This window comes from Protopterus annectens, chromosome 7.part0 (genome assembly GCF_019279795.1).
Source record: "Protopterus annectens isolate FY-2018-M chromosome 7.part0, PAN1.0, whole genome shotgun sequence".
NCBI lineage: Eukaryota > Metazoa > Chordata > Ceratodontiformes > Protopteridae > Protopterus > Protopterus annectens.
Genome location: NC_056739.1, coordinates 1195539074 through 1195566365, shown reverse-complemented (window position 1 = coordinate 1195566365; position 27292 = coordinate 1195539074). Strand labels below are relative to the sequence as shown.

The following is a 27292-nucleotide window of genomic DNA, read 5'->3' as shown; positions in this document are numbered from 1 at the left end:
TTCTGTTACTGCACAGATATCGATATTCTCCATACTGAGAAGAGCCTTGAGTGCGTACATCTTGAGGTTTAGACTTCTGGCATTGAGCAGCATTACCCTTAGTTTCTTTTTCCTTGTGTTGTCTAAGGAGGTGGGTTTGTCTTTTGAGCCTTGCCTAAAAAAGGCACTATGGGGGTTGCAAGAGCCTTGGCCAGTATTCGAAAACCCAGGGCTGACAGGTGCAAGCCGTCCCTAGCGAAGCAACGTGGCTTGTCAAGCATGTCATCCCAGGCTGACAGACACTGGATCCCCCTTGAGTGGCACCAATACTTTAGTCAGTTGTTGAAATTGATCATTTTGTCTTTATACTGTGGTATCATTCTTGGTGAGGGTAAGATGCTACTCAAGGTCAGGGTCATACCGGCCTGGGCCACATGATCAGAGAGCTCCTCTACGTCTCTTTTCATGTAATCCAGGGAGGTACGTCTCAGGTCATTCACACCAGCATGGACAATGACGGAGTCATATTTGTACTTGCTTTGGAGTGACCTGAGTGCTTGTGTTATGTGGCGGATCCTGGCACCCGACAGGCAGCTTACAGTGACCTTCTCCTTGTTCAGCCTGGTGAGAGGGGCGTCAATGTGTCTGACAATAGAGTCACCTATTACAAGTGTATTAGATGTGTTGTTTAGCCTTAAGGGCTGTGACTGTGTGGCACACTGACTTTGTGAACTATGTGATACGTGGGTATTGTTGTGGGGTAGCAGTTGCTTGGATGTCTGCTTTGGAGGTCTCTGTTGCTTGGGCAGATTTTTATTTAGAGCCTCCGAGTATGTTTTTGTGTGTTTATGTGTTTGGTTTGCTGTTGCGATAGGTCTATGTAAGACTGGATTTGTGGTGTGTGTGATTACCTTCTCTTCCAGACTGACCATGCCAGTACTATGTTGAGAGAGCTCAGCCTCCAGTTTGGCTATATAGTTGCATCTCTCACATATATTTGAGCTTGTTGGGAAGAGGAGAGGGTGGTCTGTGTACATAAGGCAGTTGTAACATTGCCTCAAGATTCCCATATTCACCAGCTGGACTGGAGAGTAAACCTGAAACTGACTTTTGGACATGCCAGAATAGTATAAGGAATTACTTTTTGACTTGATCAAAAAGGACCAATAGGGAGCCAAGTACTTAAAGGGAGTATAAGAGGGTGTAGTGCTTTAGTTTATTAGTGCTTACTTATAAGACACTTATCCTAGCTACTGCTGGGTTTTAGAAGGAAAATAGAGTGCTTACTTTGAGATTTGGAACAGTTCTAAGGGAAAAAGTGAAGAGCAGACTTTGTGGAGCCGTGAATAATTTAAACCTGATTACATAATGTAGGCCATAAAGATTACATCTCACAGGTCTCAATGCAGACAGAGACAAAAAGTTTGTACTAGGAAGCCTTCTGTAATGTCCTTGCTGGTGAACTAACTGCTACTCTGGAAGAGTGGAAGTTTAAAATTGTTTTATGACTTCCAGAAGGTGCAACACATCTTAGCAAAGCTCTACGTATGCAAGGTAACACATCTGTGCTAAATCCTGGCAACCTCTAGTAAAGGGGATAGCATGGGAACCAAAATTAGGTCAGCAGATGTGTGTGAGGTCATTCTGTAATCCAGCAAAAAGAATGATGTTTTAATACTAGATGAGAATGAAGTCTCAGAGAAGTCTGTTTTTGGAAATGACATAGAAGGATCGCTCACCTACTTCATCTTGCCTTGCTTTAGTAAGTGCCCAGGAAATAGTACTTCTTTAGATCAGTCAGGAAAGTACAGTGAGATTAGTTAAGTACTTTTTTGTATCTGTTGTATCCTGTGATTGAAACTCTGGTGTTTATTGTAAATAGATATTTAGTATTTTCATGTTCATTTATTATTAAATATGTTTAAACTTCCCATTGTGGCTGGTCCTTTAGAGAATATTTTAATCCTTGAGAGTACTTATACTTATTTGGTGACACTGTGCCACTCATGAGAGCCTTGTGGAAATACTGTGTGTATCAAAGTTTGTTCTAAGTGAACGTCTCTCACCGAAGTCAATGGTGAGGATTCAGGCTCCTTCATTACTGGCCCAGTGGGGGTATTTCACAATATGTATGCATGTGCTTTCCTTATACAAGTCATTGCGTTTAAGTGAAGACTGTACTATGCAGTTACATGTTAAATTTTTGCTTTTCAAACATTATTACAGAATGTGGGTAGGACCCCAAATGCAGACCAGAGTTTTGTCATGTTACATAAGGAAAGGCCCCGTACTGCATTAACTCTATGAACTGAAAGAATTGTTTTTTTTTTCTGCCACTGTAACACATGATCCCCAGTTTCTGTTTAAGGATTATTACTTTCTTCTTCATTTTTTGTTCCTACATTTATGTTTCAGAATTAACGTTATGTGATAAAATAAAATATCATCTCTGTGATTGTTTGCTTACGCCACTGCAATGTGATCCTCAATTTTTGTTTTTGAAGGACTATTACTTTCTTCATTATGTGATAATGAACGTTTTTTTTTTTTTTTGCTATTCTTTGTCCGTACCTCAATGACCATCAAGCTCCCATCTCTCTCCTCGCTCCATTAGGCCATTCATTCCCTGAGGGCAAGTGCCTCCAGCGAATTGCTTTCTCCCAGGGCAGTAGCTAAGCAGCAGAGAACACTCCAGTCATCTTTTTGAGGCAAAGGGGGTTTTGTGTTTTAAGCCTCTACCTACAAATGACATGTGCCACCCATGGGGTCAGTGTCTTATAGACATCAGCAAGGCCATGTCACTTGCTTCTTTACGTGGTATAAACCCTCAAGACAGCCTTGCCACCCTCAAAGTCAGTGATCCTCTTGTTTCCACTTGGGATTCTACAATAGAATTGAGTGCCCAGATGTGCCCATATCCCCCTGCCCTGAAAGACAGGTGAACCAGCAAAACCACATCTGTCTTCCGTCACTTCCACACCAGTTCCAGAAGCTGCCTAAGCCACTATTAGAACTTGACTTCCCAGAGTTGTAGTCAAGATTCCATCACTCTATGCCAATGGAGCTGGCATACACTCAAACTTTAAGTTAAAGCAGCAAATCAGAAGGAAGAAAAACACACACAAACACACACAGACACACACCCTCACTCTGTATACACATACTGCATACATAAATAAATGGGGATCAACGCAGAAATAAACTACCGTTGATAGGTCTAATTCACCACTTCAAAGGGAAGCTGAAGCAAGCATCCTCTGTTTCTGAAACAACAAGATTGCCTGGTCTGTAGATTTTCCTAACTGATGGCACACATGGAACTGGTGAATCAACATCCTGACTCCTCTTCTAATCACTAGAGCTGCCTTATGCTTATCCAGTACATTCTTGAATTTTGTCATTATTTTAAATTAACAACTTCTTTGGGAAGACGATTTTATGCATCGACAATCTTCTTAGTGAACAAATATTCCTTATATCAGCAATGACCAGTCTTCTAGACTTAGCAAGTATTCCTGATTCTTACATGTTCTTCCCCTGAAAATGCTTGTCTCCTTAGAGTTTGTTAATTTTGTTGAGATACTTGCATTTTTCTGTCATACATGGTCTCCTTCTTTTCTTATTGAATGTAAAGTCCTTTTAGCCTTTCCATCTTCAAGTATTTTCTATTACAAATCTTGTACTGCACTTGCATACTGGTTGCTTTATTTTCCACGGCTTCCCTTATGTCAAAATCTTTGACTTAGTGGGGTCTTCAGACCTTTGCACTATAGTATAACTGTAGGCTTAATACTTGCATGCACAAAGGAAGAATAACTTCTTATTTTGTTCTGGTGATGCTTTCCCGATGATTTCCTTACTGCCTTCTCTCATTGATTATATCCAGTGATCTAAGCAAAATTAATTATACAAAGGCTCATTTACATTTATTAGAAGTATTATCTTTCCTCTCATTTTGTTGTCTTCTCATTGACTTCTGTTATTCATGTACACTACATTGCATTTCTTTACACTTACATGGAGTATAAACTGTCCTACATTAGATTATTCATCTAATTTTGAAAAGGTCTTTCCCAGCCAGTGCCACTGGCATACAGAGATAAAGCTCTGACTACAACCCAGGTGACCAGAGTTCAATTATCATCTCAGGTACATGTAGGATTTGGTCAGGACAAAGAGGAATGATGAGGCAAGTTCTTCAACTCTTCTAGGAGAGTAAGGGTAAAGGGATGTGGTGGGGAATGGCTATTTCAAGACCCCTGGTGGTGACATTGAGATTGTAACAATACGTTGGTGCTGTGGCAGGTGGGAAGGTGCAGAAGATACATACCCATTTCTGTGGGGGCATTCCCTTATGGTGCCATTGCATGACCATCTTGCAGATGTCATCCTATCATGTCAGGAGGGAGCAGGGTCTTATGGAAAAATTCCTGCTCCTTGCCTGGACCTGACCTACCCCCCTCCCCCATTGACCCTATATATGGGGAATATCTAGGACTCATCTGAAGGGAGACTATTTCCGAGTGGGTAACACCAAGGAACTGACACATACATGAGGAACTATGAGGATGAGTGAATAAGGGGAGATGGCACTCAGCAGCCTAGGGTTAGTGGTAGCAGGCAAAAAATAAATTCCTTCTCATCCCATCTTCTGTGACAGTCCTGTGTCACTTGGAAAGAGGCATGCTTTTTCATTCAGGGCCTATGTAAATAGAAAGAAAGAGAATGGTCCTTGAATGGAACCCTGCTGTGTTATACTTCTAACCCCCTTTAGCTCATTGCGGATAGGATTTACTATTACCCTCTGTATCCTGGTTCAGACCCATTTTTAACTCAGGCTAACATCTGCGGACCAATTCCAACATTAGCCATTACCTCCTTTCATATTAATCTTTCATATGGGACTTTGCCAGGTGGTTTGCTAAACTGCAGGCATGCCACGTTCATAGTCACTGTACTGTATATTTCTTTTGTAACCCAGACAAAGGAACATATTATACTTATTTCATTATACCAACTCTGCTTACTCTTTATATTCAAGATATTTCTTTACCGGACAGTGCAAAATAAGAGGCACAGTATATATTTCACTTTATAATCCATCTCCTATTGAAACTTCATTTCAGCACTACAGCATACAGACTCCAATTAATGTACTGGCATGGATCCACTATGTATGCTTGCTATATGGATGCTCACACCACACTTGCCTACTCACAACAGGTTGTAGCTTTGAGTTGGAGTACATACATTCTTGAAACAGCATGTATTTACCCGGGTCAATTTACAAACAAGTGGGCAAAAACATTTTTGCAAGGAACTCTAACTTCATTATTCCCACTCTAAAGTACCTTGGAGAATGAGTGATCACTGAAACACAATATATGTATACTCTCTCTCCAAAGGTACACTAACATTGGATCACCCCAATCTACCACTAAAAGCATACATTAATCTTGTTCTGTGATGAAGCAAACAACGTAACTGTGACCAAACACATTCTCAAGCCATCCCACTTAGCAAATGGTGATCATGCTTGAGAGATCAAGCAAGTGAACCTGTATCAGCACACTTTCAAATACAGAGATCAGTTTAAGAAATACTAATCACTCAATTACACATTGTCATTTATTTCAAAGAGCTAATAAGGCCTTCTTAAAGACAAAGTGCATACAAGTGTGTATATGAATGTATCACTCACAAGCCGCTAACACAAATTTTTAGGAAGCATGGTAATTCTCATAAAAGTTATAGTTCAACAACTGAGTTTATTTATTATTTGTTCTTATGCATTTTCCTGTTTAACTTGGGTTGGCTGACTGAGCCAATTGCAGGTCCCTTTTCAGTGATGGCCTGGAGAGAAAAGCTTCAAACATAGAATACATTGGAAACAAAATGTAAATAAAACTGTTGAGACAAGGATTAATAAAGACAGTTAATTATACTATGTGTATCAGCTTTTAGAAGTATAAAATATTCAGCTGTTATTTATACAGCACGGTTCATCATAAATGAATTTACAGTGAGTTAAGGAGTCGTTTGTTACTAAGATGTGAACACACATTCAAAGAAAAACGAATCCAGAAAAAAAACTAACTTAAAAAATGCAAGAGGAGAAATAATCACACTGGAAGCAAGACGGTATGACGTTATCGCTTTCGTTTACTTGTAATATGTAAACTTCTTCAGACAAATACATAAGGGAAATTGGTGTTTAAATACACATACAAACAATGACATCATTTCCTTCACCAAACACAAGTCTCAATAAAAGTCCTTCATACTAAAATGAAGGAAAAAACCTCCAACAAAACATGAACATACAAACCAAGTTAAGTTCGTGTTACTACCTACACACACAAATATACAATAAAATACTCTAAAATAAATGAATGTACACATTCACATAAAAAAGATTTAAACATAAAAACAATATAAAGAATTTTTTATTAACATTATTAACATGTTGTATATGGGAAATAAATGTATTGGATGCAATAATGTTATTTCTTTTTTTTCTGACTTTTATTGAGACTTGTGTTTGGTGAAGGAAATGATGTCATTGTTTGTATGTGTATTTAAACACCAATTTCCCTTATGTATTTGTCTGAAGAAGTTTACGTATTACAAGTAAACGAAAGTGCTAACATCACACATTCAAAGAAGATATAAACACACTACAGTGGAATATAATACAGTTTAAATTTCCATATGTTATTTTATATATATATATATACTAGTGGCTGAATTAGGAATTTTCAAAAAGAGTGGGGAGACTGTAGTCTGGAAAGTTAACTAGTGGGGTGCAGGGTGAAAAGTAGAACATTAGGGGAGCTGGGGCTGTGGAACAATCACCATAACATGTTCTGACAGCAGGTGTGAAAAGACAGCAATATACATTAAATATACATTCACTGTGGTGTGGAATATGTAATTCCTGTCCAGCACAAAGCAAATTTACAGACAGTACCTACTGTTTCAAGGCATGCCTGAAGAGAGGTTTGGTCGCACATGTCAAGTCACAGTTCCTTTCTACAGTGGCATAGCAGACATATACATTATAATAACCCAAAGAGCTAAGAGCCCCACTGAAGATGTCTGCAAGTGCTACAGCAGATGGAAGTAATTTCTGTACCCAAATAACATTTTCAGAGAAAACAGTAATGTTTGGTTAATTAAAAACAACACAAAACGTTAAGGGACTACATATTATGAAAAAGCCCCAAAAGCAAATACTTGGTTTAGTTATATGCAATGCATGAAAACAAATGAAACTACTGCAGCATTTTATAAGGGACTGTAACTCAAAGGCTACTTCAGTGTAATGCAACATCAAATAGAATGACTGTTTTATGTTTAAAAATTCATCATATACATTATGCTAATACATTGTTATTAAAGACTGATATGGTAATAGTCAATTATTTAATATACGTTTTTATTTTTTTTCTATTCATTGCTGATATGATTATTTACTTATTCTGTGTTGCTATGACTATCCATTGAAGTTTGTTTTTAATTATCCAATAACCCATCATGTTAATTGCCAGAGTATATAACCCCCAGAATTGTTTAATGTGGTACATATGATGAATTATGTGAAACAAAAATGTAGTGATTTAGTTAAGTGTTTATGATTTTTTTATATTAAAGTTTATGTTGGATTATCTGGAGTTCAGCCTGGTTCCTCTGCAGTTCTTTTTTGTCTGGTTATTAGTTGCTGCACTTTGTGTGGTTTAAGCACTGTTTTTCCTGCTTTGTTCGAGGCTGGTTTGCTAACGTCAAATATTAATCAAAAGCACACAATTTTGAATGACTCAGCAAAGATTCCATTTAATTTTAGCAAAAAAATAACCAAAACAACTTTCAGAATGTCAAAAGACCCTGCTTTCTTCAGACATTCTTATAAATCCATAGAAATAAACACAAGCAGACATACTCAATTTAAACATGTTATTTTATTTACTATAAATGTACCATTGTCTGAAATAAAAATAACAGCAGAAAAACTGCTTCTGCACAAATTAAATTTCAAAAAAAACCCTTACTATCAGGTTAATTCCCCTACCCTATATCCCAGGCCCAATTAGCACAACATTCCACCATCACATTCCTTAGATTTTAATAACTAGCAACACAACTTGCAATCAACTAATTGAATGAAGCCTTAATAAATACATGAAGCATTAAACACAAGTTGGAGCAAGTAGAAACATTCCTCCAAACTCACTTCCTAGACATATTAGGACTCATTCAGTCCTGGAAAAAGGAAGACACACTAAACCCAGACATCACTTCGCAGACTGCAACTGCACGTTTACTGCTTTAGCACAAAAAGACTTGGGGAGGTAAACTTCTGTTCCTTAAAGAAACATACCGGAAACAGTCAAAAGCCTAGGGTTCATCACACGACACAGACACATATATGGCTTGAAGTCAGACTTCCTTTAATGGCTCACTAAACTCCTTCTAGTCATAGTCTAACCACACCCATTAGCCAGCACTGATAAATTCAAAATTCTCATAAATCTGTTATTCTGAGCTTTAAACATGTTCAAAAGCAATATCAAGCCAGGAGACTTTTAAATCAATCAGTTTGTTAGCTTCATCCAAAACTATCTATATTTAACTGGATGTGCCACTTAGCCTTCGGTTTGTGACGCATTCCCCACAAACCAAAGACTATTGCAAATAATAAAAGAGCCTAATAGACCAAGTTTCAAACTATGCAAGCACACTCACCTTGACATTATTATTAAAAAAAAAAACACAACACAACCTAATGTTCTCAGTTTCTTATTTCTCCCACATTGAATGATCACTATTCCATAGCATTTTACTTAAATATCCCCATTAAAAACCTCCACATCGGTTATTGCAGCACTGCAAACTGTGTTATCCATTTCTGACTGGTTTTCCTGTTTAGTAAAACGCACCCATCAGAAGCATCCACAGCATTAACCAATACTACTAATGTTACGAGAAAAATACTTTCCCATAATTTCTTGGCTTTTGAAATCAAAGTTAAAGCACTAAATAACAAATCAACTGAAAACCCTTTCTAACAGAAAATGCCTGGTAGCAGTGGAAACAATCCCAAAACAGAGATTAGGAAAAAATTTTTACAACTAATATACTGAGCCAAAAAAAAAATGTCAGGTACTACAAAGCCAACCAACTCCAAATATTATAATTAGCTCTAGACATTTTTCAGTTAGAGAACCATTTCACTTTTTGTACATCAGATAGAGACCCTCTTAAAATGGGGATATTAGAAAGCACTAGTTGTACCCTGTTTCCACATAACTTCCTTAATGAGGTCTCACAACATTCTCAACACACACGCACAGACACATATGCACACATCCCAAACTCTCCCAAACAAATAATCCTCAAAAAATTACCAAATCAGTGAATGACAGTGACTTAGAAAAATCTCTATTCTACCATCTCTACAAAAATGTAGAAAAAGTTAGCCTATTCCTAATTATTTAAACATAAATAAAATATGGATTTCTTCCTAGGAACTAATGTGGATTTTGTTCAGGTCGAATAACTGTGACTGCCTTATTTTCCTTAACAGAAACATCCTTGTAAACATAGATAAAAGCAATTTAACAGGTTCATTGTTCATTCACTTTACAAAAGCCTCCAATCTGGCACATCAGATTATCTTACACAAGATTAAAGTAGAGCATCTGGTAAGTGACAGTGTTCTAATGGTACAAGGATGCAACAAATGCTTCAAAGTTAAAATAAGTTCAGCCACCTTAACCTCTCACCCTAATCAAATCCACCCCACAAAGCTCTGTTTTATTATCCCTACTGTTCTCCTTCTTTGTCAATAGACTTCCAACAAACTTAATCCAACTTGCAATAATACTTTATGAATATGGTACAGTGAGCTAAAGATATATCCTATCTCACTCAGTAAAGAAAGAACTAGAAAAGACCTCCAACTATTTTTTAATGGTTAACTGCAAAAAAACAAACTCCTGTTAAACACAGACACTCCAGCTACAGCAACATCTAAGCTTTTGGTACAACATAGACATTACAAGATTAAAAATAAACAAAATCCTATTCTGTGCAATGATAATTGCCTATTTCCTTTCCCCAGGAGGAACTGTACACCAAGGCATGAAATCCTCAGAATGGTTATACAGGATAGTATAAAAACATTACCAGGAAAATGAAATGCACTGTAAGAATCAGAAGAACAATTAACAAGTGAGGATTATCTTCTGAAGCAAATAACTACAAATCCTTCTTAATTATATTAGAAAGCTAAGGAATAGCACTTGACATTGCTCTGACTTCTCCTTAATGGGATCCCACACTATGACCTAAATAATATTGCAAATGTAACAGTAAACTTTACCCACAAAACACCTCTTCCAACACCACTTATTCCAGATTCCCCCCCATCATTACTAAAGAACATATTTTTAAGGTGTTATCTAAAACCAAAAACACTTCCTTCATGGGTTCTGATAACATGCATAGTGTTAAACAGGCTCTCACCAAACTTTTTCTTAAATTGTTTAAAGCCTAGCCACAGGCTATATACCCAGATGGTTGCACCCTGCTGTGCAGATGCCCCTCCACATGTATGGCCTACCACTGACCCAGAGAATTAAAGACCAGTTGGCCTTATGATACTGATCCATATAGCTATGGAGCATATCATAACTGACGTCATTAATTATGATATTAAAAATATCATTAACCCTGATCTCCAGCAATATGGCTTCATTAAAAGGAGATCAAACCTTTTAAACCTCATTAATTTCATCGAGAGGGTTACTCAAGCTGTTGACAGTGGTCATGTTCATACAGCTTATCTTGATCTGGCCAAAGCATTTGATACCACATCTCATGCCAGAATTGTAAGCAAACCATCACTGTTATGTGATAAGATGGATTTTCAATTATCTGAAAGACAAAACCCACATAGTTCACATGGACTGTACCTCTTCAAATAGTTCTAAGGTAACCAGTGGAGTCCCCTAAGGGTCTGTGCTGGACCCTTTCATGTTTGGCATCTACTTCTCAGTTCTCAAAAAATAATAACTAGAATCTCTGGTTAATCAGATTTGCAGACAACTGCAAAATGACTATAATTGTTAACCCCCTCCCTCAGATATCTGCACACTTCAGAAAGAGTCTACCGTAGTTAATATTTGTTGTAGAGAAAATGGGCTTAAATTCAGCACTAAAAGATGCAGTATTTTTATTTCAGAAAACAGGAGTCACCCACGTTGTATAGTATAAATAGCACACCCTTACAAAAATGAAAAGGAAGTCAGGGACTTGGGTTTTTGAGATCTCTCAACTTTGACCATCATCAAATGTCAGTAAATAAATAAATAAAAATAGCAACTGTTGTCAGAAAATCCTTCTTCTTAGCACAAAGGGTAGTAAACAGTATTTTGTCCAGATTCAAAGATGTTATTGCCCTTCCATATTCAGCACTGATCAGATCCTTTATGCAGTGCTCCATTCAGGCTATATTTCACACAACATCTCAAACTCGAAATGCTCCAGAAGTCCCTAATCAGAGAAGACTGAAAGCCCGGTCCCTGTACTCTGTATCTTAGAGATCTGGTGGTCTTTGATCTCCTATATCTCATTAAGACAAACTGCTCAGCTAACACTAGAACCAGATACCAGAACGTTCATCAGAAGATACACAGAATGCGGTGCAGAGATAAAGTCATCACCCAGCATCTTCCCTTTCTCTAGAATAAACTTTCTCTGCAGATTATACACTGTGGTTTGTTACCTTCCTTCAAATTAAATATGGATGACTGGATTTGCGCTGTCAAATTTATACCAGGACTAACTGACCTCTCCCTCCATGAGAACACAGGTAAAGCCTAATGGTGGGTATTTTGCAAGGCATACCTGGTTATTGCACTAAAATAGCCTTGAAGCTCCTATAAATCCTTTGAAGCGAAATTCAAGACATAGCTTTTAATCAGAATCTTTCTTATACAATCCTCACTGATGCCAACTATGCTGTGCAGTGCATGGAGATTCTCCCTCAACCTACTTCCAGTATAGAATGAAGTTGGGAAATGAGTCTGAAATGTAAAGGGGACCTGGAATATGAGTCTCTCCATCTCCCTGAAAGTGTAGAGGTTCCTCATACTGAAACCCATGGTAAAAGCCATGGCCTGACAGTTCTGCTGTCCAGAAGAGTTTTGTTGCTGAACATGCTGCTGAATATGTGACTGATGTCTGTGTTGGCTATGCTTGTACCTCAAAAGATCCTCTGAAGTGGGTAGAAGGAAACCTCTAGTGCAGAAAGGTACTGACTGATTGTCCTCACTGCCTTAAGCTGACCACCATTTTTCAGACTCACTGACAGAAATGTCCAGAAAGTCCTTGGCATCTTCAGCAAAGAGTGTTAACTGCAGCCAGAAATGGCAGTGACTGGGTCTGCCAGATCAGCCCAGACACCTCACTACAGCCACTGGATAACAGGCCACATGAACCATGAGTGGGTTTTTGGTGGATCATGTGGCCACTTGAATTATGAAACATGCTTCCTCAGTCAGGCATGGCCAGCATACTTTTGGGGGTATTATGGAATATCTAAAGCATATGGGTTTGTTAATTCAGCCATCTCATGGCAGGGGTAAAGAAGTGAAAACACTTCCTAAAATGGTCCCAAGTCCTTGTCTCACTGCCATTGCTGCAGCAATTTGGTCTAGACAGATGTCTCGAATTTCAAGGCGTATTCTTTAGGTAAGTTAAATTTTGCATCAGTGCTTTTTTAAGGTACAGAAGCCACAATAATTTTACCCAAATTAAGGTAACAGTATCTTTCAATGCGTTAGCAAGCAGGAGGATGACTTATGGCAATCTGGACTGTAACTTTTAAGGATTGTTGCACTACTCTGTCAAGACCTACAGGATCTTAGTAAATCTCCTATTTTCTAATGGGGGAGGATGGGGAGAATTTTCCCTCCTCCACATTACTATCCACAGGCAAAGATCACATAAGCAAACTCCACATGCTCCCCTGGGAAGACTAGCCTATTTTAAACTTATTTTTCCTGGACTGCTATGAGGCTGTATCTGAGGAGAACTGAGGGGACCATTTATCAGGGGCCACAGATGGTACAGTTTAGAGGTTGGGTAGTTAAATTGGAAGTCATTATTATAGGAAGACCAGCTGGACTGTTTCCCAGCTCACACCTTTTAATGCCGGAAGGGTCTGAACAAGAAGATCCACTAAAGAATGACAAAAAACACAAGGCAAAGTCAGAAAATGGACATGCTGAAACACAGCCTGTTAGGATAACGGAACAAGTGTCACAGTAATCAGTGTTTCTGGAATACAAGGATATGGCAGCTAATTTTGGAAGAACCACAATCAGGCTGCCAATGTTGAGGCTGCCAAAACTGTATGGCTTGACATGTGAAGGGCTGATGTCAGAGTAGAAATTATAGACAAAACCTGTTGTTAGCTCAGTTTTGTGAAAGGACATTGGGGGAGGCTTGTACCAGAATTCTAAGCTAAATCCATGCTAGAGAGGCCAGTGCCAAATGTTGTGCATTGGCACAGACAAAAATGTTACAATTACATGCATACCTCTCAACTGTACAGAATTTCACAGAATGTCCAGATTTTGGCGTCATATGTTTTGTCCACATTTCATATATTTGTAGTTTTCTGGCAAATTAGTGGTAAATCATTACAGACTGCAGTTAGAAAATAATGACAGACATTTGAATTTCAGACTTCATATCCATCAGAAAATTCATGCTAATGCAAAAAGTACAGTGGTGTACACTTACCATAAATGTAGATGTTCGAGTGGATTCACTGTTGCAGTCATTACATTTGGGTTATTTGCTTGCAGGTAGCCCTCAGTTGGCCTGATTAACAAAGTCTTGGGTCCTGCGTCGGTTGCTGTCCCTTCTTCCATGATGTCAGGGGTATAAAACATGCAGCTGATGCCATTACATCAGTTTTTCTTGCCCCAGATGTCAGGTGACCCCCTAATGGGAAGCAATTAAATATAAAAGTACAATGATATACCTCCAACAAAAAAGCAAAGACACCAAAAAGGCTTTTAAGCATAGTAAAGGAAAGTAGAGGTACAACCAAAAGAAGTTAGGGGGCTGGAGGGAGGGTAACAAGGACTGCAACAGTGAATACACTCGAACATCTACATTTATAGTAAGTGTACACAACTGTACTATGTTCTTTTGTTTCACTGTTGCAGTCATTACATTTGGGTAGATTCCCAAAGCTATGGTTGGGAGGAGGAATTTAGATAGCATTAGGACCAGCTATAAGGCCCTTCAAGACTGCAGTGGCAAAGCCAGCTCTGGATTTAGAGAAAATTGGCAAATGATAATACTTGGTGAAAGTATGCACAGAACTCCAAGTAGCAGCTTCTAGGATGTCCCTGGTAGGGATGCCTCTGAGAAAGGCTGTAGAGGTAGATGCAGCCCTGGTGGAGTGAGGTCTGATCCCCTGGGGGATAGGTTTTCCATGGTGCTTATAGCAGGAAATGAATGCAATGGCCAATCCATTTAGAAATGGTTTACTTTGAAATAGCCTTCCCCTCTGCCCCTGCAGCAAATGCCACCAGCAGTTGTTCAGATTTCCTTTGAGGTTTAGTCCTATCCAAATAGAATCTAAGTTGTCTGTGCACATCTAAGGAATGCAGTATCCGTTTCCCTTTGTTCTGTGGATTGAGAAAGAAGGTTGGCAAATGAATGGACTGATTAAGAGCCACACTGGATACCACCTTGGGCAGGAAGGATGGATTGGTTCTGAGGGATACCCTGTCCACATGAAAGATGATGAAAGGCTCCACTGCCATAAGGGCCAGTAATTCAGATACCCTTCTAGCTGAAGTGATTGCTAAAAGGAAAGCTGTTTTCCAAGAAAGAAATTTTAAGTCTGCAGTAGCAGCTGGCTCGAAAAGAGTACAGTGAGTTTCTCCAAAACAAAGTTTAGGTCCCAGGGTGGGGATGGAGCTCTCCTGGGTGGTCTTAAATGGCCGAATGGGTCTCAGTAAAGGCCTGCGAATCAGAAGTAGCGGGTATCAGGGTCTGTGAAAGCGCCTCACTGAGTACCGACGAACTGGCGACTGGCTTAGGAGAAGTGTCGTCAGCAGTTTTGGACCTCGGCGGCCTGCATCTGTCTTTATCTTTGCGTTTTTTTCGGAATCCCGGTAGTCAGATGGCTAACCGACGACATTTCTGGATAATTAAACCGAGAACCAAAATATTTAGAGGCGAAAATATACTGACGATGGATAGAGCGCTGATTAAATAAATAAACCGACAGCAAGATACGTCATGGTCAGGGCCTAGCAAGGAATACAGTATGGATGAAAATCTTTATGAGGTATTTGCTTTCCACAAGTAATGCAATTATTAACTTTTACTGACATCGGTAAGGAGCAAGAAAAGTTTCCCCAACGGGGTACTTAGCTTTAGTTGAAGACTTTGGTTCTAAAACTCGAAAACGAAAATTTCAGGAGTCAACCGACTGGCACTTGTGAACTGCTTCTGCTTTGGGCACCGCACGGCAAGAAAGACTGATGTAATTGCATCGGCTGCATGTTTTATACCCCTGACGACCTGACGTCATGGAAGAAGAGACAGCAACTGACGCAGGACCCAAGACTTTGTTAATCAGGCCGACTGAGGGCTACCTGCAAACAGATAACCCAAATGTAATGACTGCAACAGTGAAACACAAAGAACATCCTGTTATTCTATCAACTTTCTAAGTTTGTAAGAGCAATATTTAAAAACTGTCCCTATTTTTGGGCTTTTGTCCCACTTTTATTTATGTCTTTGTCCAGATTTCTTGCTCTAAGAGGTTGAGAGGTATGATTGTAGCATGGGGTCATTGTGGTTCCCACCCATTATCAATGGCCCTAGGAACACAAAGCAGGACCTACCCACCTGAACTTAAAGAGATAGTTGGTCATAATCAATAATAATAGGACTAATGAAAGGGTGTCATAAAACAGAAGGCAATACTAACGGTCTGTCCTTGCCCTGGCATTCACATTAGTGGACAGGTTTGCTCAAGGCTGTATATATGACATAATCACAGTTTTTCTGGGAGAGGCAAGTGGTTCAGGAAGCAACAGAAGAGAATAAGGAGAAAGTTAAGGATAGCTGTGTTCAGGCACATGGTAATATCATAGTGGATGTTGGGTAAATGACCTGCATCCTGGAGATTTGGGTAAATGACCTGCATGCTACAGATGTTAAAGGAATCCTTACTGTTTTTCACTTTTTCCTTTCCATCCCTGTGCTCTCTATGTCTACTCCCCTTCATCTCCCTCTTTCTGTATTAGTCTCCTTATGTTTTCCCTTTCCTCTGTGGAAGAGGCCAGACTGTGGTTTAGAAGATAAAGCCTAATTAAGTTATCTTCTCTTTATTTACTAAGAAAGGTTCATAAATACCATTCACAGATATTAAAGGTGACCCTGATGAACCCCTGCAGATGTGGCAGGAACAGGCATCAACAAGATGATCAGACTGCAGAATGTACAAGCAGAGAAGCTGATTTTGGCCAAGACTAGAATCTGTATGAGGTCACCAAAATCTGACTTAATGGATGGAAACATAATAATGAGAGAATTGAATGAAAAGCCTTTAGAGACTTGAGAAACAAAAATTGTAAAGCACTATGGCTAAACCCTCTGAAAGTAGAGATTTCACTGAAAGTATAGTCAAAGAAGTGCTGGAAGCAATGCCTTTATCAGTGGCAAGAAAGAAGTAGAAAACACAGCAGTATCTCCATCTAAAGTATGTCTGAAGGGTGGTTCAAAAGGGCAGATCAAAGTACTAGAGAAAACGTTTGCCAAGTGGTCCTAGTGTCTGGAGTCACATGTTTTATTGTCCTGCAGCCAGGATATCTCAAAGCAGCTATGGAAGGCACTGTCCTTGCTTTTATCACTCCTGATGACAAACATCCATGAGGTCCCTTGCTGCTTCTTACCAGCAAGAGTTAAAGTACCTCAGAAACAAAGGATAGGGCAAATATTATTCAAGGCTTTTCCTTTATCAGAGATGTATGTGTGTATGCAGTATATGCTTCAAGAGCTTTAAAACAAAAAGCACTACTTGATTAACTGTTGGATTCTTTGGGGTGTTTTTATTTTCAAGGTATTACCCACCTGCTGACCATCAAGCTACCCCTACCTGCTTGAGCCTATTTGTTACCTAGTGTTTATGAATCTTACCTGAAGATCCCTTAAGGTGAGAGTCATCCAGAAGGCTATCATCCAGGCAAACACTGGGGAGTTTAGTACTCACTCTAGTGTTTTGGCAATGACAGCTATTTTATGTGAAGACTGGAAACCCTCTTCTTGGGTGGTGACATGAGTACCTGCATCACCATAGGGGAAACCTATACCCCTCTGTCAGTCTGCACTCACTTCTTTGCATGACTAACAAGGGCTACCAACACCAGTTTTGGTGATCACATCCATGTCTTCCTGCACTGACCTCTATACATTTGACTATCTCCATGCCCTCCAACAGTCATTAGGGCAGGAGGTGCAACATGAGCCAGCCAGAATCCTCTCCCTCCCCTCAGGATGGTTGTGTCTATCATCCCTAGCTGTGCTGTCAAGTACCTGCGCTATAAATCAAAATAAGTCACCTGGGCTATGGTCAAGGCTTTATTTCTTCAAACCACTGGTACGGCTTTCTATGAACTGTTTTTAATAAAGCATTTTACTATGCTAGTTGCCTGAGAGATGTACAGAGCTTCACAGAGCAGTAACTTCAAACAAGCTACACAACTCCTGCAGAGTTTTTTTTTTTTTTTTGGCTACACTTTTTTGGCCCAGACTACTTTCTGAGTATCTGGATTGTAACCACAATTACAATGCAGCCATAACTCAGGCAAACATTGAGAATATTTACTCTCTACATTTCCACATGTCCTGCTTTGCACTCAAGGGGTGGGAGTGCAGTGGGATGATGTGAGGGCTGCTTCTGCTCCTGTTGGTAAGGTAAGCCTCAGCAACCCCCTTCTTTGTAAGCAGGCACACTGGCTTGTTCCAGGTATCCACTGTGAATCACAGGCAGTAACAAGTTCCCTGACATATCCCCTCACCCACCCCTCAGAAAGGCTGAGCCAACACAGCTACATCATTCCGCTCCCACCCCCAACAGCTCCTCAGTATCAAGGCCACCATGAGAACCCAGACTGACAGGATTATTGTCAGATCTGTATCCCTCTAAGCACTAAAGCGGACAACTCCTGAAGTATTCCAGTGAAGTTTGCACCCTGGTATTTAAAATAATTTAATGAACATTATAACTAAAATATTTTTGAAAATGTTTTATGGCTTTGAAGGAAAAAATAAATACAGTACTTCCTCTGTCTAGCAAAAAAAAAAAAAAAAAAAAATTACTCAAAGCCAAGGTTAGCATTTTCCATAATAGCTTGTTCGTTGTAGTAATGGAAAATGTATAAGCAAAAGAGATCAGGGCTGTTTCTCAAAAACTAATTCTGCAAACTGGCACTTGAAATACAAATGACCAAAATATTTTGACTGAAAAGAAAAACACCTTTTTCTGTAATGACAAAGAACTCCCTTTAAAATAAATGTTAACTACCTGAAGACAGCAGATAATAATAAAAACGTGTATCCATCTTAGATTCAAATACCACTTTACTAAGCTAAAAATTAGCAGCATTTAATTGGTTTAGATCTTAAGAATCTATTTTATGGTTGCATACAAGTACAAGTTAAAATGCAAAAGAAAACGGGAAAAAGTAAAACAAACTGTAAGAATAACAAACTCTAGAGGAACACAAAAGGGTAAAAACAACCAAATACTAAAATCCTTTTACTGGAAACAAACTGCTGAACGCTACAATAGAAACAAAACAAGAAGCGAACTAAAACAAAATGTAAGAATATCTTACCAAGAAAAACACTAGCAGTAAGCCATCCCATGTCTGTTGTACTGAGGTGCAGGTCACAGCGTGCTGTGGGTAACAGGAATGAAACACAAAGGATCTCAACTGCATCACTCATATTTGCCCACCCACAGGCAAATAAAAGCATAATATGAAATAATCCAAAACCTAAAAAAAGCAGAGCAAAAGTTAGGACATGGAAACACAAAATACAGTAAGGAAGCAGGAACTAAAAAAGCTAAAAAGTGAACAGATAATGAGATACAGAAGAAACAGAAATTTTAAATTCAGCAAACAAGAAAGAATGTGGGTCAATCGCAATGACAAATAATTTTACAAAGCAAGACTAAAGGAAGCATTTGATAATACATAACTCACTACACAAACATGTTTCAAGCAGGATTGCTCAATTCATTATGAGGGAGCAAATCAAAGACCACCTTAGCACTACAACTGTTTAAAGACTACAGTAAATAGCCCTACAACAGTATTGTTTGATATCAATACATGCAAATGTAGCAGTGGATTGTGGCTAATGCAAATTAGCAATACAGTCTACTCCAGAGCCATATACCATGACAAGAAAAACATTGAAGAGCAATTAAAAGATACGTTTTACTGTCCTATGAATCAAAGCAATGGGAATGTACATCGTCTTTTTAGAATGTACACTCACTGCTGTCTACGGCAGGAGCTAGGCTTTTAGAGCCGGAGCAAGTACAGTACTGCAAGGATGTGTGTATGTGTGTGTGTGTGTGTGTGTGTGTGTGTCTGACTGGGTCTGTAAATACGACCATGCAGACATTCACACACATGTGTGTATGCGTGTGAGAGACTGTGTTGCATTCACATGCACGTGTTTGTGTGTGTGTGTGTGTGTGTTTGTGTGTGTATGTGTGTGTATGTAAGTACAGGCATGACTGGGGCAGTCTCAGTGTCTGCATTTGTATATGTCTGAGACTGATTAGCTGTGTGTGTGTGTGTGTGTGTGTGTGTGTGTGTGTGTGTGTGTGTGTGTGTGTGTGTGTGTGTGTGTGTGTGTGTGTGTGCACACATACACGTCTATAAGTCCTTGTGCAACAGCAGTGTGTGGATTGGTTGGGGGAACACTGCATTAAGTGTTCAATTCAGAGACATGCAAATAATTAATTAATGAACATTTGCTCAATGTGACTCATGTCTCTGAACTGCTTTTTATAGCCATAGCACTACAAGAGCTCACCGGCAACCACTAATAGCTCAGGGGTGATAATTTCTGTGAATACTCCCCTTACTTACTATATTATTCAAAAATGACAACAGCAAAGAAGAAAAAAATGAGACTGGTATAAGAAAATGATGTATTAGTAAAGAACAAAATTAGTTTTCCCATTTAGATAGATGTATTAGTAAAGAACAAAATTAGTGTTCCCATTTAGATATTGCTTCATTATTTATTACCGATTTTCTTTGTCACACTTTGCAACACTCAGATACACAAAATACAAATTGTATAAAGGAATGCATGCAATTCATTCATTCACAAATTGGTCGCTTAGTCCAATTCAGGGTTGGAGGAGAGCTGGGGAATATCCTGGTAGTCACAAGATACAGCATTCACTCACACACACAGCACACGTTGCTATGGGAAGTTCGGAACAAAATCAATTCAGCTGTAGTTACTCTTCTTAAAAAAAGTGTAATATATACTTGTAAAATATGTCATAGTACAACTTTCAAACACATACAAAAACAGCAACAGAACAGACCTCATAGTCTGTCTTTTTTACCCTGTACAAACTTGCTGTATATGGTATCATTCCTCTTCCCCTCTGACCCTCTACCACAAAAAACAGCTTTCCTTTCCATGTTACATGATGTCATACTATTTAATTCTGAGTTAATTTATTCTATGGCACCCAGTCAGCCTTTCTATGTGCTACATGTTCTATTGCCAACATAAGATAACCTTTGGGATATTCCATTTTTTTAATGAGTAGCTTTTCTTTTGTTTTCTGTTATCTCATTAATGATGATTAGATATTTGAAGTTCAGTATTATTAGATCCTCCCTTCCATATGCTCTGTGTTGTAGTGGCTATGATAATGACCCACAAATATTTCTTCTCTAGAAGATTAAGCTGCCTACCCATTATAGGGTAGATCTATGCCAGCTCCCGATTCAAAACGGCAGCACACTGAATTTCTTAGTATTTATTTACTTATTTAACATTTGTTTAGCAGGGAAGTCCAGCTGGATAAGTTTGCTCATTTTCGCCGGAGGCCCGGGGAGAAAAACTCCACATAATAACACAACAGTCAGTATTTTAAACACTAGTGAAACAATCAGAGAAATTATAGTAATAAATCACATAGTAACACATATTATCACAGTTCAAGTTAGTAATAAAGCTAGCAGGATCACTTAGTAACCCGTATTTTGGCAGTAACACTTAGTAACAAGAAAGCATTCACTGGAGTAGTATCTCAGAGATACAGTAGCTTAATATACAATGGAGTAGCATGTCAGAGATACCTGTTTGGTACAGTAAATTGTTATGCTTAACGTGGTCATACTTATAATCACATAGGATCACTAAGCAAACAGAGATATGCTGAAAGTGGAGAGTAGGGAGAGAGGGCGAGGATGGGAATAAGTAAGGTATTCGGTAAACATAGAAATATAGTGAAAGTGGAGAACAGGAAGAGAGAGGGTGAGGATGGGAATAAGTAAGGTATTCAGTAAGCATAGAAGTATAGTGAAAGTGGAGAGTAGGGAGAGAGGGCGAGGATGGGAATAAGTAAGGTATTCAGTTAGCATAGAAATATAGTGAAAGTGTAGAGTAGGGAGAGAGGGCGAGGATGGGAATAAGTAAGGTATTCAGTTAGCATAGAAATATAGTGAAAGTGGAGAACAGGAAGAGAGAGGGCGAGGATGGGAATAAGTAAGGTATTCAGTAAGCATAGAAATATAGTGAAAGTGGAGAGTAGGGAGAGAGGGTGAGGATGGAAATAAGTAAGGCATTCAGTAAGCATAGAAATATAGTGAAAGTGGGGAACAGGAAGAGAGAGGGTGAGGAGGGGAGACATGGGTTCAGCCTGGTGAGGAGCAGAAGCATAACCAGTCATCATTTAGGTGGGACTTCAGCAGTTTTTTGAAGTGCGTTAGGTTTGCTGTGTTTAGTATGTTCTGGGGAGTGAAGTTCCACGACTTAGTTATGTAGTTAGAATATAGTGAGTCTCCACAGCTGTTGTTGGATTTTGTAACTTTGAGTAGTAGTTCTTTTGAGGATCGTAGAGTCCTGCTATTGAGGTGGGTTTGTACTAAGTCCTATATGGATGTGGACATTTTTCGGGTAAGTAAACTATGGAATGAGCTATGGTAAGTTGGTTTAGGGTTAGTAGGTTGGGCAGCTCTAGCCATTTGAGTAGTTTCAGAGCATGACAATGATGGGTTTTGTGGGGCAGGTTAGCGGCAAATCTGGCTATCTTATGGTAGCATGATTCAAGTTTGCTTACGTCTGAGTTTTTGAGGTTAGTAAATATAGGGGAGGCGTACAGTAACGGGGATAGTAGGTGGGTCCTGGCAATAGCTTGTCTGGAAGAGTTTGTTAAGAAAAGTTTAATTCTGTAAAGAGAGTCTAATTTAATGTGGGCCTTTTTGATGGCATGAGATATATGTTTGTCAAATTTTAACTTATCATCTAGAATGGTACCTAGTAGCTTGGTTTCCGAGGTGGGTTTGATCAGAGTGTGATTGGATGAGGTGACTGTAAAGTCATGGTGGGGGAGTTTGTTTTATGACATTGGTTAGGGAACAGCATTAGTTTGGTTTTGTTGGGATTAAGGATGCGCTGGTATTTTTCTAAGAAAGACTCAATGGCAGTAAAAGATTTGAGTATTATCTTGTAGTTTTAGGGTAGGTGGGGTGAAGATGACAGTGGAATCATCTACATATTGTAAGATGGAAGCAAGGTTAGTAGCTTTGTGTAGGTTATTGGACAAAACTGTGAAGCGCAGAGGGCCAAGAATTGAGCCTTGAGGAACACCTACTGTAACAGGAAGTAGGGAGGAGAGGTCATCTTGTCATGTGACCGATTGATGGCAGTCAGATAGGTAATTTTGGAACCAAATGAGAGTGTTTTTAGATATGTCAAATGATGCAAGCTCATGTAGGAGTTGTTCATGGGGCACTGTATCAAATGCCTTTGACATGTCGAGAACTACTGAGGCAACCATTTGGACATTGTTTTTTAGTTGGTTGACAGTACTGGTAAATTTGAGGAGTAATGTGGTGGTACTATGGCCTGGTCAAAATCTGTGTTGTGCATGGGAAAGGAACTTATTAGATAGCAGGTGTTGCATCAGTTGAGAGTAGATGCACTTCTCTAAGATTTTAGAAAGAGAGGATAGTAAAGATATTAGCCATTATTTAGATAGTTCTAGTGAGGAGCCTCCTTTGTGGAGTGGGATTATGTAGGAGGTTTTCCAGATTTTAGGTACATACTATTCGGTGTTAGATCTATTGATCAGTATTGAAACTAGGTAGCAGATGACATCGGCTGCTAATTTGAGGTAGTCATTTGTCAGTTTGTCAGTGGCAAGTGTTGTGAGTTTCAGTTGGCTTAGCAATTTCTTTATTGTACTTGTTTGGACAGGTTTAAGAGAGCGTGAGGTAGGTGAATCGGTAAGAGTAGGGAGGGTGATTTGTTGCAGGCTATTTTTGTTTTTATGAGTGAGAGGATGGAGTTTATGAAAAATAAGTTAAAGTGGGATGTTATGCTTTCTTCTGTCTTTTTGATATTTGGGATGGGGTGGGGGTGTGGCCTGGATGGATAAGCTGATTGATGGAAGCCCAAAATTTTTGTGGGTTATTTTGATGCTTGGACTGAATGTTTGTATAGTACATTTTTTTATCAGCTCTGATTTGCTTTTTGCAGGCATTTCTTAGGTGGCAGTAGTTGTCTAGGGAAGGTTTTGATTTGTTGGTTATATGTCGATATCAGAGTTTATCTCTTTCTTTTAGTAACCTTTTGGTTTCTTTGGAGAGACATGGGCAGTTGTTATTTTTTTTCTTATGTGTCGTATGGGGGCAAGTGTGTTCAGAACATCAAGAAATATGTTACTGAAATAATCAACTTGTGCATCTGCTGGGAGGTATTTTAATGGGGACCAGTTACAGCTTAGTAGTATTTGTTTAAAGATGTCTATGGAGAAATGTTTTGCATTACGTATTTGTTTATACGATTTTGGTTTTGTGGGTGAGCTACGGTGTCTTAGAAAGAAGGTTAGTAGGTGGTCATGTAGGCTGTCAGGTAGACAGCCTGAAAGGTGGATTAGAGAGGGTTTGTTAGTCAGGATCTAGTCAAGAATGGATTGTTTATTGCTGGTTTTGTCAATTCTAGTGGGTGAATGAATCAATTGGGTGAAACCATGCAGTTTGATATGATTTGAGGGGTTATCTGATGAGTAAGTTTGCCAATTGGTATTGAAATCACCAGTTTCTAGGCTACATGTGGCTGAGGCCCATGAAAAAAGGTGTTCTGTTGTGGAGGGGTTGTTATTTGGTAGTATGTATACAGCTAGTAAGTCGATATGTTTGCTGTTATTGATATTTGGATGTGATGCTAAGAGTTCTGTGTTATCTATATGTGGGATGTTTACCTCCAGTTTTTCAAAATTAAGAGCGTCTTTATATAGAATTGCTACTCCTCCACCTTGTTTCGTTGTCCTGTCTTGTCTGAGAATATTGTAGCCAGGAGGAATGATTTCATTATTGTTTATGTGAGATTTAAGCCAGGTTTCAGTTAGTACGGCAATGTCAGGAGTGTATAGTGATAAGGTGGCGTGGAGTTCATGTATTTTGTTTAAGAGACTTCTGAGGTTTACATTTATGAGGAGGATGTCAGAGCTCTTTTTGGATATGTAGTAGAGGTGAGGTTTGATTTACTGTTGGTTTGGGGGAATTGTTTGTGATGGCTATGTTTTGTTGGGTGAGAGTAGGGCCAGGGTTGGGGTGTATGTCTCCACATAAATTAAGATTATTTTTTTTTCTTGTACTTGGGAGGAAATCTTTGGTGGTATAAGTGGTTGGTTTTAGTGGTATTAATGAGGGGTTAGCATGCTGGAGGTATCTATATAGGAATAGATCAATACTTGTGGAACTGTAGATGTGGGATGCTAAGTCAAAGAGGTCAGACAGAGGTGGGTTTGTTAAAGGGTAGGTGAGGGATTTTAAGTAGATTATGGGAGGGTTGTTAGGGAGAGAGCAGTTAGTAGTAATGGGCTGAATAGCATGTGTAATGGAAACATGTTTTTAGTATTGGGTTTTAGGAAGGGGTTACTGGAGGAGGGAGTGGTAGTATGAGTAGTGAGGTGATGAAAAGGATGTAGTTGAGGCTTTCAGAAGCTGGGAAAGGAATAGATAGGGGTTGGGATGATAATATACAATTACAAGGTGGGAGGAGCTGATTAGTTAGTGACTTGTGATGTGCAGGACAGTGATAGAGTGAGGATGTGTGTGTGGGGTGTGTGGTTTGGTTAGGATAAATGCAAGTGATGTGGAGGGGTGGGGGTGGGGGTAGGGCAGGGGAATATAGTGAGGGGAATGGGGGTAGGGTAGGGGAGTATAGTGAGCCTGAGCGCAGCGAGGGCAAATGGACTGGGCAAGTGTGAGTTCCCAGTGCGCACGCAGTGCACAAAAAAATATCAGCTGGCTTAAACTGGTATGGATCCTAGTATCTCATCCAAACAAAATCATAAAATCTGGTGTTATTCCTGACCTATTAGGACACCACCTCCCTGCCTTCACCCTTCAAGCTACACCCACTTCCCCACAATCTCACCAGTACATTCATACTCGTAACCTGTCTAACTTTAACCCTACTACTTTATCTGACTCCCTTAAACTAATTAACTGGAACCCCCTACAAACTCTACCATTAGATGCAGCCGTTGACTATTTCAATTCAACATTCATAACTGTCCTCAACTCTCTAGCTCCAATAAGAACAAAAAGAGTTAAAACTAAGACCAACCCATGGCTCACCAAAGATACCAAAAAGATTATGCTACAAAGGGATAAAACCTGGAAAGCCTACCTCCAATACAAACAGCCAGAAATCTTGCTTAAATATAAACAGCTGAGAAACCTTTCCAAAAAATAAGTCATTAGAGATAAAAAGTCTTACTACATCAAACTACAAGCAAATCATGCAAAAAAACCCCAAACAGTTTTGGAACTCTATTAATTCCCTCCTTAGGCCAGGTACAAAAAACATCCCCAGTCCTGACACCAGCAAATCTGACCTTGAAATTGCCTCTCTATTCAATACCTTCTTCACCTCTTCTATCGCTGAGCTAACCAAGACCTTTACCAACAATAACCCTCCATCCCTCCCTGCTCAATCTTCCCCCTTCTTTCGATTTCAAACCCGTCTCCACCAACCTAATAAACTTCTCTCTAAACTAAAGCCTTGATCCAATGCCCCTAACAGCATTCTTTCTTTCTTCCTAAAAATAGCCTCAGACGTTATTGCTCTGCCTATCAGCATCCTGATCAATAGATCACTACTTGAATCCTATGTACCTAAACTATGGTGTACTGCATTTATTCTTCCACGCCACAAGGATGGCAAAAACTGTAATGTCTCCAATTTCTGCCCCATAGCCATCCTCTCCCCAATCTCCAAACTTCTTGAAAAATGCATCCACCTGCAGCTCTTGCCATTCCTTACCAAATACCAGCTACTCTCTTCTACCCAAGACGGCTTCCACCCAGGACACAGTACCAACTCCACCCTTCTCTCCTTCTTACATTCTGTCAATTTAGCCCGTGACTCTGGTAATATGGTATCCTCTATTCTACTGGACTTATCTAAAGCTTTTGATACCATCTCCCATATCCACCTACTAAACCATCTTTCTAATCTCAACCTCTCCCAAAAAACTCTTAAATGGTTCTCCAGCTATCTTTCTGACAGGTCCCAAGCCGTGAAATGGGGCCAGGCCACCTCCAATTTCCTTCCTACCCCCACTGGAGTACCCCAAGGTTCCATACTTGGCCCATTGCTACTCAATATCTTTATTAATGACTTCCACAAAGCCATACCCAATACCAAAATTGTGCAACACGTTGATGATTCCACTTTGATCTGCTGCGCCACTAACCTAACAGAGCTCCAATTTCTGACACAAACTGCCTTCTCAACCACTGAAAACTGGATGTTCCAAAATCACCTCTCAATAAATGCCAACAAAACTAAGATCCTTCTATTCTCTCCCTCAAAATCCTCCCCTCTTGATAAAAACTCACTTCAAATTACCAGCCTTAACAACTCCACTATCGAGATTGTGCCCTCCGCCAAACTTCTTGGTGTCACCATTGATGATCACCTAAAATTTAAC

At 39.3% G+C, this 27292-nt stretch overlaps 1 protein-coding gene across 1 annotated transcript in view; it reads right to left on the bottom strand.

Annotated features, from left to right (window-relative positions):
• Positions 1-27292, bottom strand: part of LOC122806959 (synaptic vesicle glycoprotein 2C-like) — a 419490-nt gene that overhangs the window by 353876 nt on the left and 38322 nt on the right. The window contains exon 3 of the mRNA XM_044077810.1: positions 18915-19076. Within this exon, the coding sequence (XP_043933745.1) occupies positions 18915-19076 (162 nt within the window). The remainder of the gene's footprint in view (positions 1-18914; positions 19077-27292) is intronic.